The sequence below is a fragment of the Petaurus breviceps genome, unplaced genomic scaffold (genome assembly GCF_028583685.1).
Source record: "Petaurus breviceps papuanus isolate PSGF00001 unplaced genomic scaffold, PetGlider_PUasm1.0 91041, whole genome shotgun sequence".
In the NCBI taxonomy this organism is placed as follows: Eukaryota; Metazoa; Chordata; class Mammalia; order Diprotodontia; family Petauridae; genus Petaurus; species Petaurus breviceps.
In genome coordinates this window covers 39304715-39320136 of record NW_027187400.1, presented here as the reverse complement: position 1 = coordinate 39320136, position 15422 = coordinate 39304715, and the positions used below count along the sequence as shown (strand labels likewise).

Sequence of the window (15422 nt, the reverse complement as noted above, 5' to 3'; positions counted from 1 at the left end):
CTGGAGATCGAATCCCGGGCTCAGATACTCAGCACCACACCCAGAAATAACTGGCCGTGTAACCTTGAGCAAGTTACTTAACCCCGATTGCTTATTTAAAAAAAAAAAAGAATGTATGCTCCTCGAGGGAAGGAACTTGGGTTTGTTTGCCTATATTCATATCCCCAGAATTCAGTGTGGTATCTCACACATGCTAAGTGCTATCTGCTTATCTGTCTGTTGGTTTATCTGTCCAACTCTCTATGCATCCATCTATCTGTCTGTCTGACCATCAGTCCACACATCTTAGTGTCTATCAATCATCTATCTATCTATCTGTCTGTCTATCTAGCATCTATTATTTGTCTGTCATCTATCTATCTATCTATCTAATCTGTCTCTGTCCATTTATCTCTCTATATCCATCTATTTGTCTGCCCATTTGTCTGTTCATTTGTCCTTCTGTCTCTGTCTCTCTATCCATCTATTTGTTCATCTGTTTGTCCATCTATTTATTCTTCCATATATCTGTCCATCTCTATCTATCCACCTTTTCATACATTTGTCCTTCCATCTGTCCAACCATCTATATGTCTGTCCATCCATCTGCTTATCTATCTATCTATCTATCTATCTATCTATCTATCTATCTATCTATCTATCTATCTATCTATCTGTCTGTCTGTCTGTCTGTCTATCATCTATCTATCCTTCTACCTATCCTATCTATTTGTCTCTCTGCCCCACCATCTATCTATTATCTAAATATCTGTCTGTCTTTTGGGGATTCCTGGTGAGAAACTCCCTCCATTAAAACTCATTAGTAAAACTAGAAACTTATAGTTGGTGGCAGCTGGTGGTACAGTGAATAGAATGCTGGGCATGGAGTTCTGAAGACCTGAGTTCAAATTCTACTTTGGGCACTTCTTAGCTATGTGAACTTAGGCAAGTCACTTGACCTCTATTTATATCCATTTCCACAACTGTAAAATGGGGATGATAATGGCACCCTAGGTTTGTTGTGAGGATCAAAGGAGATAATATTTGTATAGCACTTATCACAGTACCTGGTACACAGTAGGTACTACATAAATGATAGCTATTATAGTCTTGGAGAGTTTCCTAGGATACCAAAGGCTAATTGACTTGTTCAAGGTATGTGGCAGAGGAAGGACTCAAACCCAGCTCTTCCTGGCTCTTGGGACAACTCTCTCCCCTTACCAGTCACACACTGAGCACTCACTAAATGCTTTTGGATTGGATTGGACCAGTGGATGTGGAAGGAGAGGGAGTGGCATTCCATGAAAAGCTGTGATCATAATAGCAGTAACACTTGTGGGGTATTTCCTAATAAGAAAGCATTTTAAATGCCATTGTCTCAATTGAGTGAAGTCATGAAGGTGGGGTGAGTGGAGTGAGCAGGTTTGGCTGGAGATGCTGATGAGTGAAGGAAGGAGGGATTGGAAAGGGAGGTGAGAAGGTAGATTGGAACCAGATTTGTAGGGGGTGTCAAATTCTGGGAGCTGGGTCTTTATTCTATAGACAGCATAGGGGAGCCAGGGAAGTTTGGAGAAGGGTTGGATAATGAGGAAATCAGAGCTGTGCATTGTTCATTTCTTGTGTACAGGATGGATTGGGGAGGGGAGACATGAAGGCAGCGAAAACCTAATTATGAAGACATTCATGTGATAATCCAGGGGAGAAGTGAGGAAGGCCTGGGCTAAGATGACAGCTATAGGAGTAGAATGTTAGAATCTCAGAAATGGAAAAGATGGTGGAGGTCTGCTAGCCTAACCTCCCATCTCCTGAAGGAATCCCCTTCTACAGCATGCCTGATGGGGCCCATCCCCACTTCCTCTTGAACACTTTCAATGATGAGAATCTCATTACTACCTCCTGAGACAGCCCATTTCACTTGTGAATGGCTCTAATTTTTGGAAACTTCTTCCATCCAATGAGCTAAAATCTGCCTCTCTGGACCGATGAGACATACCACAAAGGAAGAATCCTTGGAACTTGGTGAGTGAGCATCTCTTCCCAATTGGTATATGGCAATTTCCCAAGACAGTGATTTCATCCTCCTCCTTCTCATCATAGGCAGCTAGGGGACCCAGTAGATTCAGTCACTTCCAAGATGTGTGACCCTGGCAAATCACTTAACCTCTGTTTGCCTCAGTTTCCTCATATATAAAATGGAGATGATAATAGCCCCTACCTCCCAGGATTGTTGGGCAGATTAAATGAGCTTCCATTTGCAAAGCAGTTTGCAAGCCTTAAGTCATTGTATAAATGCTGGTTGTTATTAACACTAGTATTATTATCACAGCTCTCAAAATATAGAGGCCAGGTGGGCAAAATCAAAGCCATCTGGGAACACGATGAGGGCCATCGTGTCCCTATCATCCTGTCTGCTCCTGGAGTTTTGCCAGAGATGTTTCCAGTAAGCCTACAGAGGAAGGTCGGTAACTCTATCCAGTTACAAAAGTAATTTTATCCATCTGAGATATTAGTCTGAAGAACATTAAGTAGATTAATGTATTTAATATATCTGATTGTTCAATCTAGTGGGACAAAATGCAAATAATTTAATATCTAACACAGACAGAATATCTGGTTAGTGACTTTTTTCCACAAACCATTTCTATCTGAAACCCATCAAAACGAGAATGAAACAATAATCATAATTAATATGAATCCATAAAAACTTGATAATGGTTTGAATAGATGTCACCATTACAAACACACCCAGTCTCCAACCTACATGGAACAAAAAGGCTTTCAAAATATACAGACTTAGCAGAAGAACTAAGCTCTTTAAATTGAACAGGACTAGCCGTAGAAGGAGGCCCTTCCCCAGCTCTGCAGGACGTGGGAGGTGAGGGTCTGGCTTTCTGAGTGTGTACTGTAACACCAAGGAAAGGCAACTTCCCAAGGTTCAGAATACCAGCATAGGCGCTCTCCATTTTATTCAGTGACAAACCAAGAACAGAGAAGGTCAAAACATGACATCATTCAAAATACAGCATTTACTAAGTGTGATTAAATAATCTCCAAGGACTACCCCACCCCAGGACCTTCCAATCATTCAATCAATTACAAAGTCCCGGTTCTAAATACTACTCCACCCCTAGGCTATACCTTCATTTAGTCCACCACAAAGCCCCTCTTCTCAAATGGAGATTAGTTTCCAAACATAAGTAAACTACATTCATTTGTTCAACCACAGAACACAAAAAGGTCAAAAGTTCCCCACCCCTGGATCACAATTGAATCTACCCCAGAGTTCCATCAAGTTTAAGCACAGCACTTAATGCCCAAATGGAGGTCTTTTCTTCATCTTGACACGAGGCAAGTTCTCAGCAATCTTAGTTCCTGGGGAGACAAGGCTTAGCAAGGCCACAAGATACATTGTCAGTCCCTTCATTAATTCATCCTCTGTCTGTAGAACAGTCCTAGAACCCCTGAAAACGTTAGCAAAACCCTCTCCCAGGATTTCTGTAAACATACAACAAGAAAATCCTTCTTCAGGGCTTCTGAACCAACAGAAAGGTTCCCAGACCCCTGCAACAACAGCACTGCCCTTCACCAGTGGACAGTATTCACTCTCTGTCTGCAGGACAGTCTCAGGGCTTCTTAGCCAACAGCCAGGTTCCAGGACTTCTTCAACAAAAAAGGACTGTCTTTCACCAGTGGACAAATCTGGCAAAACAACATCAAAACAGACAAAGTACCAGCAAAACAGCCATGTCTCCTCAGTCCTTGGCAGTTCAGGGGGCAGGTCTCAAAAGTCCAGGGTGATTCAAAGTGGCCCCAGCAATCCTTCTCAGTCTCTCTCTCCTCCACGAGGTGCTGCTTCCAAAAAAAGTTCTTCTGCCTCTCTCTTGTCTCTCCAAATTTACATCACCAGCTCCTCCCAGTTCAGGACTTTCTTTTCACATCAACAAGTCCATCCCACAGGTGGGATTAACAAGCTCTGGGTTTTAACACAATCAGTTTGAAAACCAAGCCAATACAGGGGAATCTTTAATTGCCATTACTATCACAGAGTGCTGCTTCATTTCCCCTTGCCTTATATGCCAAAGACTGACTTCAGCAGATCCCCAGGTCCATCTCTGAGAGCCCTGAGGTTGGTGAGGGGAGAGGTGAATGGTTAGGGTCCATTGTTCTGACCCAGCAGGGATAACCTTAGCAAGGAGGCAACTCCTGACCCTGGCAGCCCTTACTTTGGGGGGGGGGGCAGCCATTTGCTTCAGGGGCAAGAAGACAGAGCCTAGGATGTGGGTGGGGGATGCCCCTACTCCCAAACCCAGCAGAGAGGGACAGACAAGGACTCCCTCCCCCCAGACTCAGGATGGCTCTTGACCTTATCTCTTACCTCAATGGCACAGGATCTCCCCCCTTCCAGTAAGAAAAGCCATAGGGGCAGCTAGGTGGCACAGTGAAGAGAGCACCGGCCCTGGAGCCAGGAGGACCTGAGTTCAAATTCGGCCTCAGACACTTAACACTTACTAGCCATGTGACCTTGGGCAAGTCACTTAACCCCAATTGCACTGTCTTCCCCCTCCCCCCAAAAAAGGAAAATCCATAAAGAAAGGGAGAGGTGTGGAAGGGGGAGGAGGATCTGTTTGGCAGATAGCACTTTCTTCCCCCCCACCCCACACACGCATTCCCCTCTGGCTCTCAGAGAGGCTGCCCCACCTCATCTTTCCCATGGTGCTATGGCCCTGATGCCTCCTGGGGAATGAAGGCCTCCCTTTGAGGGGGCCAACACAGACCGGAGCCCTTGGCCTCACCACCTCCCCCCAACCCCACATATTGGGGACACTGGGCAACAGAGTTCACAGCTTTCCTTTCGTGATCAAAGTCCTTATTGCTTATGGAAAATCCTATGGGAATGCGAGGTGACGAATATCGTCCCTACTGTCCCTTTCTAGGGTTGAAGCAACGACGCTTCCATCAGTACTGGAGAGGATGATTGACTTTCATTCCACTCCAAAGCAGCGATCTTATCCACCTGCCCTTTGCATAATTCCTGGCACATAGTAGGTGCTCAATAAATGTCAGTTGATTGACTGACCATGCAATCATCCACAGTAAACAATAATAGGAGGGAAACTTTCCTGAGCCAAGTCAACAAACATTTATTAAGCACCAACTGTTTATAGTTGACCTCCAAAGAAAAAGATGAGAACAAGATGCATAGGAAGTAATCATCCTAATTGTGATACTTACTGTCCTAGCATCCAAAGGTTTGCATAATATGTATATATTACCTTATTTGAGCCTCACAACAACCCTATGAGGTAGGTGGTTTTATCTTTTTTTTTAAACAGCTGAGGAAACTAAGACAAGTCTTTTTTTTTTTTTTTTGCTTTTTGGAGGGCAATTGGGGTTAAGTGACTTGCCCAAGGTCACATAGCTAGTTTTGTGTGTGTGTGTGTTAAGTGTCTGAGGCAGGATCCGAACCCAGGTCCTCCTGATTCCAGGGCTGGTGCTCTATTCACTGTGCCACCTAGCCGCCCCAAGGCAAAGAGTCTTAAAGTGAATTGCTCAGGGTCACACATCCAGTAAATGTCTGAGGTCAGATTTGAGTGGTGGGTGTTGGGATAATTTCTCTTTCCACAGATGTGCTATATTAAATCACCCCCAGGCTTCTGGCTCTAGGTTTTCCTGTGGAAGATTCCAGGTAGAAGGCAAGGGACATTTAATAGGAGAGGAAGGTTAAGAGAACAAGGGATTTTATGGAGTTGGGGAGAGATTATAACCTCCAAGGAGGGGGCCCTTTAAACAACATGCCACTCTTTACCCATCTCCCCTCCCCTCCAACTTGACAATGGGCTGGTCGTGTCGTCACAAATGACATCATTATGGACATTGTGACTAGACTCCTTCCCCTTCCTGCACTGGGAGGGGAAAGGGCAGAGGCCAAGGACCATCCAGGGAAGAATGTTCGCTGAAAGCATAGGTCTCACACTGTAACTGACCACCATTCTCATCCAGTCATGGGCCCAGAAAAAAAACCCCCTGAAGGTAAGGTCAGTAGCACCGGAGAGAAGCGGAGGATTCTGGGAGGTGAAAGCAGAGGAGCCTGATGCCCTGGCTTTGGCCAGAAGGTGCCAGAGTCCCAGGGCTTTCAAAAGTCTTCTGAGGTCTCAAGGACAGACCAGGAGATACTGCAGTCTGTGCCTGTCAGGACAGGTCCTTGGGGAGTAATTAAAATGAGAACGGGGGGATTGGGGGGTAACTTGAGTCCTTCTGACTGAGGGCACTGACCCCTCCCTCACCTCCACCTTCAGGCTCTTGAACATCCATCCACCTCCAAATAAAAACTTTCCAGCCACAGTGAGAGGCAGTGACCTAGTGACATAGTGAGAGGGAGAAGGAAGACCTAGGTTCGAATTCTACCTCTGACAGACAATAGCTTTATGGCCACAGGCAAGTAAATTGTCTAGTCTCAGGTGTTTCTCTAAGATTGACTAAGTTTATAAATGGGTTGGGGTCTATATACATACCCCCAGATGACCATTACCATGACATTGATATTGGATCTAACCATAAGTTGAGTGGATCCTGGAGTCAGAAAGAACTGAGTTCAAAACCCAGAGCTGATGCTTACTTAAGATGGGGCAAATCACTTAACTATCTTCTCTGGGTATCAGTTTCCTCATCTATAAAATGGATATAATCACATTTGCACTTGTCATCCCCGAAGGTTATTGTATAGAAAGCCCCACTAGAAGTGCTCAAACACTAGAAATCTGAAAACTCATTATGACGTCCCATTAGTTTTGACTCCTGCCTCTGCCACTACCTGTGTGACCTTAGGTAGCTCCCTTCCCCTGGGACAGGAAAGGGCCAGAACACCTGGCTCCTGGGGACCCTTTCAGCTTTAGAACCTGCATCTTAGGGGCTAAATTATCAATGTGAGACATTCTTAAGTACCCAAAATTCAGACTCATAGAAATTTATTGAATTAGTTCTTTCCTTAGAAGAGAGGGCATCATTTTTCAGAGACATTGGGTGGCCATAGCAGATAAAAAGTTGGCCATAGTCAGAAGGACATAAGTTAACTCTTTGACACATACAGGCTGCATGGTTCAGGGCAAATCATTTAGCCTTTCATTGTCCCCCCCCCAACCCCACTCTCTTTTCCCCCTCCAATCCTAGTTTGTGTTGGCAGAAGGAATTTCCTCAACAGTAGTTCACTACACAAATGAAATTATAAATCCAGACCCTATCCTCAATTCCTTCCCCCTAAAAAATCATCTTCATGGAGTTGGGTGGCCCAGTGGACAGAATGTTGGACTTGAGCCTCAGTTGTTTCATCCGTAAAACTGGGATGATAATAATACCTCCCAGGGTTATAGTGAGGACCTAATGAGTTAACTGACACATATGTCGAGTTCTTCACAAACCTTAAAATGTTGTACACATGCTAGTTACTGTTACTATTGGTGTTGCTATTGTAACGTCAATTTGTCTGTGCCCAGGGCTCTCCCAGGGTGTAGGATTCTTCAGATTGGAGGAGAATGAACCTTGGGAGTTAATGATAGACTTGGGATCATGGGAGTTAAGGGGCCGGGTCTCACATGATCTCACCTCTGCACCCTAGAGAAGATAGCCATAAGCACTGCCAGCCAGTCCCTAATCCACCAGGGCAAAGCATGCATGGCTCACCCATGAGCTTGGGGATGGATATGCATTGGGTGCCCTGTCTGATTGGCTGGAACTGTCCTGGGTCTTCCTAGCAACTGAATTTTGTTTGGCTTGAGCATTAAGTGCTTCTAGACAGGCAGTTCTCTCCACTGTCCACCTATCAAAAAAAAACAGAAAGCAGGGAAAAGTGTGTGTGTGTGTGTGTGTGTGTGTGTGTGTGTGTGTGTGTGTGACAGACGGGGGGAGAGACAGATACAGAGAAACAAAAGAGAGGTGGGGGAAGGAGAGAGAGAGATGAAGAGAGACAGAGAGAGAGACAGAGAAGGAGAGAGAGGAGAGACCTAGAGAGAAGGAGGGAGAGGAGAGGAGCAGAGAGACAGAGAGAACAGAAAGAGAGAGACAGAGACAGAGGGGAAGAGAGACAGAGACAGAGACAGAGAGAGACAGACAGACAGACAGACAGAGACAGAGAGAGACAGAGACAGAGAGAGAGAGAGAGAGAGAGGAGAGAGAGGTTTTTAAGGTACATGTTACATAATGGTTACAGAGAAACCACATTAATTAGGGCTCCCTCATGAGGACAGGGTGCTTAATTAGAGGCTTCCAAGTTATAACCCCTGACATGGTGATGCTAACAGGGCTACAAGTAGAAAGGATCAGGATCAGGCCCACTGGGTATACCAGAGCTGGGGTTAGTGATGGAGATATCAGTGTGATAGGACTGGGATCCAGGAATGAGGATAGTCCCATTATCTGGGAAGGGGAGCAGATAATGAGGCTGAAGTCAGAATAAGGAAGGTGAGCTTGTGCCTCAGTGGATAGTGCGCTGGACCTGGGGTCAGAGAGACCTGAGAGTTAAAACCCTGCCTTAGACACTTATTAGCTGGGTGACCTAACTTAAGGCAAGTCACTTAACCTCTGTCTGCCTCAGTTTCCCCATCTATAAAATGGATATGATAGTAAAACAGCACCTAACTCCAAAGGCGATTGTGAGACTCAAAGGAGATAATATTTATAGAACACTTTGCAAACCTTTAACTGCCATATACATTCTAGTGATAACTCCATTATAATGCAAGGGGTCAGAGGAAGGGACACTATAGATATATATGTATGCATATATATGTGTATATATACATTCGTGCATGTATGTATGTTTGTATACACGTGTATGTGTGTGCGTGTGTTTATATGTACGTGTGTGTATGTATGTATATATAACCCCCTTATAGGGCTTGGGGCAGAAATAGGGACACAACCTCCTTAAGACAGCACCAAGGGCGGAGGTAACCTCATCCCAATGCTAGAGGGTTAGCAGTGAATCTTATTCTAACACTGAAAGTGAAGAAAGATAAAGAAGCCTGAGCCTGGGATCAGTGGATGAAGTTGGGTGAGGAGAATAACCTGAGTTTAAAGGCCACCATTGTCATTAGAGCATAGGGAATCAGGTCTAAGAATTGCAAAGAAATTTAGAGTTTCTCTATGGCTCAGGGAGCTCCCATGGGGGCCCTTCTTAATGAGGCTCGAGGGCTAGTGTTCATTATAAATATTATACGTATGTGTATAGCTATACGTAACATTTACATCTTTGTGCCATGGCCTGGGAGGGGGAGAAATCACATCCTGGTTCTTGTTGTGAGTTTAGTTTATTTCTCCTGAGCCCTGAGCTGAAGCTGCCACTGTCATGCTTCCCCAAAGACCCTTTAGACCCATGCAGTTAAATCAATGACTAGGTGCTTGCTCTGTGCCAAGTACTAAGCTAAGTTGGGGGAGAGGTGGTAATGAAGAAAAGCAAAATCAATCTTTCCCCTCCAGAAGCATATATTCTAGGGCAGGAAATGACATAGAAATAGCTAGATACATACCAGATGCATCCAGAGTAAAGGGAAGGTGATTTCAGGTAGGAGAATCGCACTGACAGCAGAAGGGAGAAAAGGGGAGAGAAAAAAGGAAAGAATGCACTAGATGTCCCCGTCAGAGCTAGTCCCAGAAAGGGGGACCCTATGGAAAGGAGGCACATGGAGCATCTGGCCGCCTATAAGAAACCCCAGTAACATTCATCGTATCTTTAAGGGTGTTCTCTGTGCTATGCAGAGAAGGCAGTTAGGGTTGGCAGTCCCTTGACCACCACAATGCTAGGGATGGAAATAGAGCCCTGTTCAGACTCTGGGGTCAGGATATTATAATGTTAGGGATAGTGTCTAGGATGGGGTTGGGGGTGAGCAAGGGAAATTGGAGTGTGGAGATCATTATATTATCCCTGGTATATTGCTTGGGGGTTAGGAGATGGGCATAGCCCCATTATGATGCACATCAGGTCAGGAGATAAGAGACAGGGTAATGGGGGAGTCTGGAAGTAAGGCAGATTGGTCTTTAACTGTTGAGTGACACCCAGGAAGTCTGTTCAGGAAGGCAATGAATTCTTCAGTAGGTCTGAGGGAATGTCAAGATTCAGAGTGCAAAGGAGAGGGAAGGAGAAAGGGAGTGACTGTTAACATGAGAGGGAGAAGGAAGCATGGGGATCTGGGTCTGGCCCTAGACAGGGATGGTATTCTTGTCTTGTCTTAGGGAGGGCAAATAGACAGGCTAAGTCTATGCTTCAGAAAGGAATGGAGAGCAGCATGAAAACACTCCCATCATGCATGTTCTGGTGATGGAGAGAATGCCCTGAGCTTATTTAGAAGTGCCAATGCTGGAGAAAATGATGAACAAGTCCAGCCATATGCAGTTATATCTGAATGACACATGTCAGTCTTCTGATGGGAAAAGAGAAACCAGCTGGGGATTGGGGTGGGGGGAGGGAAAGAGGGATCACATTAGCAAGTATATTCAGATCATAGGATGTAGAGGTACCTTAGAGATCATCCAGTCCAACCCCTTCACTGTACAGATGGGGAAATTGAGGCCCAGAACACCGACCTCAGCAAAGTGGAAAAGAAATGGCAAGTAGTAAAACCCTGAGTGGCAAAATGGGTGGAACACTTGACTCTCAGGGTCCTGAAGATCTGAGTTCAGATCCTGCCTCAGACACTTATTAACTGCATAAGTGACCTTACGAGGCACATCATCTCTCTCAATCTCAGTTTCCTCATTGTAAAACGGGGGAGGGGATCATAATTGCACCTTGCTCGCAGGGTTGTTGGAAGGATAAAGTGAGATAATATTTGTAAAAGTGCTTAAAGCACTATTTGTAAATCCAAGAGCTTATTATTATTGTTCTCAGACTCCAAACCCTAGGCTCATTCCAGCATTCTGCGCTCCCATCAAGGTATGTGTGAAATTGGTGGCGATTGTATCACTGTCAATGATCAGGCCAGCGACACCACCTGTAAGAACATTTCTGACTGGGCTCTCCATCCAGGTCTAGACTTGGAAGACCCTGGTAGGAAAGGGCTGGGAGGACTTCTTTTCATATGACTGGTCTCCCCCAATAGGAAAGCAGGCCACTGGCAGGCTCAGGATTCCAACCACCAATGCCACACTCTCCCCTGACCAAGGGGATCAGGCCACTGCGCAAAGAGAATCACAAATGTCTGAGTTAGACTGGACCTCAAGAGAACATTCCATCCAATTCCACCCCTGAACAAGAATTTCATTCACAGCATCTTGGACAAGTGTTCTCCAGGGACTCTGAGGAAAACATATCATCTCCCATTCTGCTTTGGGAGCTCACAACTCTTAGCCATTGTTAGGAAAATTTTCCTAATGCCCATGTGAGTCAGTAGGAACTACCTCTTATAGTTCTACCTCTGTCCTCTTGAAGCCAAGAAGAAAACAAGCAATCTCTATTCTCCATGACAGTTCATCAACTATTTTAACTCAGCCATGATGTGTCCCTCCACCAAATCTTTTCTTCTAGATTTTTAAACTGTTTCTCATATGGCCTAGTTTCTAGTCTTCCCTCCACCCACCCCTACCCCAAATACACACCTGAAAGATACCTTTTTGGTCTCCAAGACTTTACTGTCCTTCCTAAAATGTAGTTCCCAGAACAGGATACAATACTCTCACAAGGACTATTAAGAATTTTCCTGATTTTAAGTAAGCATATTATATTCTTTTCACATTAGCCTAGAATAGCACTATTTGGGGGGGGGCTTTCCATGACAAAGTCTCTCCTTCACAAAAATCTTTTTCATGAAAAACTTGTTTAGCTATGCCCCATCAAGTTGTGAACTAAAGTACAGAATTTGACCTTTATACACCAATTAAATTTCCCTTAACTTGATGCAGTCCATTTCTAGCCCGTTGATGATGGATCTGGGATCCTGTATGTCACTTAGAGCATTAACTTATTTTCCCCAAACTTTGTATTATCTGCAAACAGGACCAACACATGATGAACTGGATGAAGATCCAAGTCATTGACAAAATAATGTTAACCGGCTCAGGACCAAGGACAGATCCCAGAGTGACTACCCTAGAAATCTCCCAGGAAGTTGGCACACACTTTGGTTCTGATCATTCAACCAGAAAGAACAATGGCACTTGAGTCAGGGGAACTGAATTCAAATTCACCCTTTGTTACTTAGTATCTTGAGCAAGCAGCCCCAGAGAGTGACCTCAGGCAGTCATTTCCCTTCTCTGGTCTTGTTTCCTCACCTGTGAAATAAGTGTAGATGGCTTCTATCCAGGGTCCTTTCCAGCTCTTTATCTATGTACACTCCCATAACCAAAAGTCTCTCATTTTTGAGGTGCCTTCCACTGCTAAATCTATAATCCTGCTATTATTTAACCCTATTTTTGACATCTGTCTTGACACAGGAATAGCATAAGACAGATCAAAGGTTTAATAAACTTGAGCATGCTCTCCCCACTGTTCTACCTCAGTCAAGAAAAAAAAAAGGAAATAAATTTAGTCTGGCATGACTTGATAGACCCACGCTGGTTTGGAATGGTTACCCCCTCCCCATCTAAATACTTGAAATCCATTCCTTGGATTTATATGGCTCTATAAATTTGAAAGGAATTATTTGACCTCACCTATAGTCAACAGAGTCTCCCTTCCCTTCCCTTATTAAAAAAATAACCAGGAGAGAATTACTCTTCTGTAATCCATCAGCATTTCTCCCATTGTCCATGATCTTCCATCAGCCAACTGCATCTATTTGTAAAATACTTAGCATGAGTGCCTGGCACATACTGGGTGCATTAATAAATACTTGTTCCCTTTCCCTTCCCTTCCCTTCCCTCTTTTGGTTCCCTAGGATGGAGTTTTGTTTGGGGCAGGTAACTTGAACCCACTCAGAGCTGAATTCTCACCATCTTCTCTTTTATCTTGGGTTTCAACTATTCTTTAAGTTTGGGTTTATTTTGTTTCTCCTTCCCATACCAAAGATCATCCATCTTGACCAAGAAACAAATTCTCCTTCCTCTGTCTCGCATCCTTTATTGTCACCTCACTTACCTATATCTTTTTTTACTGTGTTTTTGCCCCCAAAGTAGCTAAAGAAAGCCTCTTTTGTTGTCCTTAGCATTTATCCCTCCCTGACTTTAATTCATTCCCAGTTTTAGTGATCCCAATACTCTTCTTAAAGGACTGTACTATTCTTTTGAATTTAGCTTCCTATCTTTGTTTTGTTTATCTTTACTAAAATCTGACTCATCAAAGGAGTTCCCCTATGCATCCATATGTGTCTGCCCACAAGCTTCCCCTTCTCTTATGAACTTGGTCAATAAACATTAAGTGCTTACTGTGTGCTAGGCACTGTATATCAGAAGTATTTCTCTTAGTGAAATTCTCTTCAGAATTTCATTCTCAAGAGTTTCCCCTTCAGAAATTTGGATTGTTGGAATGCTATTATTTTTCTCACTATTTTGAACTCCACTGTCCCCAAATCTAGGGTACTCATAACACTATAACACACTTTCTTCTACTTCACTATGAACTCTGTGACAAAGTCATCTCTTCCCACCCACACACTGCCCCATCCCCCAAATTGCCCATCTTTTCTATTTCAGCAACCAAAGTTGTGTCTTGATGCTCAGATGTTTCAGGTTTAGAATTGCATTTCCACCACCACTACACCTTTTAAAGAATAAAATTATTGGGGGGCTAGGTGGCACAGTGAAGGCCCTGGAGTCAGGAGGACCTGAGTTCAAATCCAGCCTCAGACACTTAACACAAAAACAAGTTGTGTGACTTTGGGCAAGTCACTTAATCCCACTTGCCCTCCAAAAAGCAAAATAAAATAAAATAAAAAAGAATGAAATTATTATTAAGGTAAGTCAAGAATTTGTCAGCTGTTCACATGGTATCCCAGAGGATTTTCTCCCATCCTTTAATAATCTTCAGCTCTCCAGAATCCCAAACCTAAGCTGAAAATTCGGGTTCTTTTTTTGTTAGATAAAGCTTCTGCTCTCCTCATTGCCTGAAGTTCATATCTGTTATCCTGACAGTCAAGGCCTTCTACAATCTACTCCCTGCTCCCCTGATCCTTTTCCTCCTGAACCCTCTGTCTTCCTACTTACTGCCTGTCTTCCCCATAGGCCAGGCTCCCACTAATATTTCAATTTTGCCCCTGCTCTACCCTCTGCTTGGAATTCTCCCTCCATACCTCCCAGGTGGTATGCAATGTTTCCAGGTGCTGTTTGAGTATACTCCCTATTATCTTTGTCTATGATTTTTCAGAGATCTTGGATTGCTCCACATGTGCAAATCTTGTCACCTACCTTTCCCAGCACTGTTAGTGTGACAAGCACTGAGTTAAGAACAGGACTTCTTTTTTATGTCCTAGACCCCTTGGGCAGTCTGGTGAAGCCTATGGACCCCTTCTCATAATCATGTTTCTAAGAGCATAGATAGAACACATGGGATACAAAGGACTCAAATTATATGAAATGCAGTTAGGAAAAAATCTCTATTTTTAAAGGTCACACACTCTTGTTTAAGGACTCCTGCATGGGAGTGTATTGGAATCCCCAAGTGCTGCAGGAACCCTCAAATCTCAGACTACAAGGGGCCTCAGAAGCCATACAGCCTGACCCCTACCCAAAGCATGAGTCAATGTCCACAATGCCCCAGCAAGTGGCTGGCCAGCTTCTGTCCCCCAAGGAGTGGGGTACTGGGTAAATAGCCCCAGGTATGGAATCTAGACCTACATTTGAATTCTAGCCACCAAATGATGTTGGGAAGGTCTCTTTTTCTGTCTGTGCCTCAGTTTCCTTATGAGGAAAATAAGAGATTTGTTCTAGACAAGTTACCATGAGATCTCTTCCAAATTGCAAATCTCATGACTTGTGGTGATATAGAGTAAAGAACACTGGCTCTTGTGTCTAAGGGCCTGGAATCAATTTTCACCTCTGGTGTATGACTCTGAGCAAGTTTCTTCCTTTCTCTGGGCCTCAATTTCCTTCTCTGTAAAATCAGGAGGTTATACTAGATGGTCTCTGAAGTAGTTTCCAGGTCAGGGTCTGTGATGCTGTTTATAAGCTTATTCACTGTGTGTCCCTACTATACTCTTGGGCCTGAAAGTCTCTCTCTGTCTCTCTCTGTGTGTCTCTCCCTCTGTCTCTGTGTCTCTCTCTGCCTCTCTCTCTCTCTCTCTCTGTCTCTCTCTCTCTGTATGTCTCTGTCTCTCTCTGTCTCTGTCTCTCTGTCTCTCTCTGTCTCTGTCTCTGTCTCTCTCTGTCTCTCAGTCTCTCTCTCTCTCATGGTTTGAGTCAACCCTGGATAGATGTTAGCTCTTTTGCTCCTCTCTGACCCCAGACCAGCCTGACTCCTCCATAGAGGGGGAGGAAAATCCCTGGGGTGACATCTCTTGGGGCCGGGTCATGTTTTTGCAGGT

The 15422-nt window shown here is 44.2% G+C and overlaps 1 protein-coding gene across 1 annotated transcript in view; it reads left to right on the top strand.

The window, feature by feature from the left end:
* Positions 1 to 5981: 5981 nt before the first annotated feature.
* The window catches only part of TTLL10 (tubulin tyrosine ligase like 10), a 41772-nt gene continuing 32331 nt past the window's right edge, over positions 5982 to 15422 (top strand). The window contains exons 1-2 of the mRNA XM_069079562.1: positions 5982 to 6014; positions 10526 to 10581. Of these exons, the coding sequence (XP_068935663.1) occupies positions 5982 to 6014; positions 10526 to 10581 (89 nt within the window). The remainder of the gene's footprint in view (positions 6015 to 10525; positions 10582 to 15422) is intronic.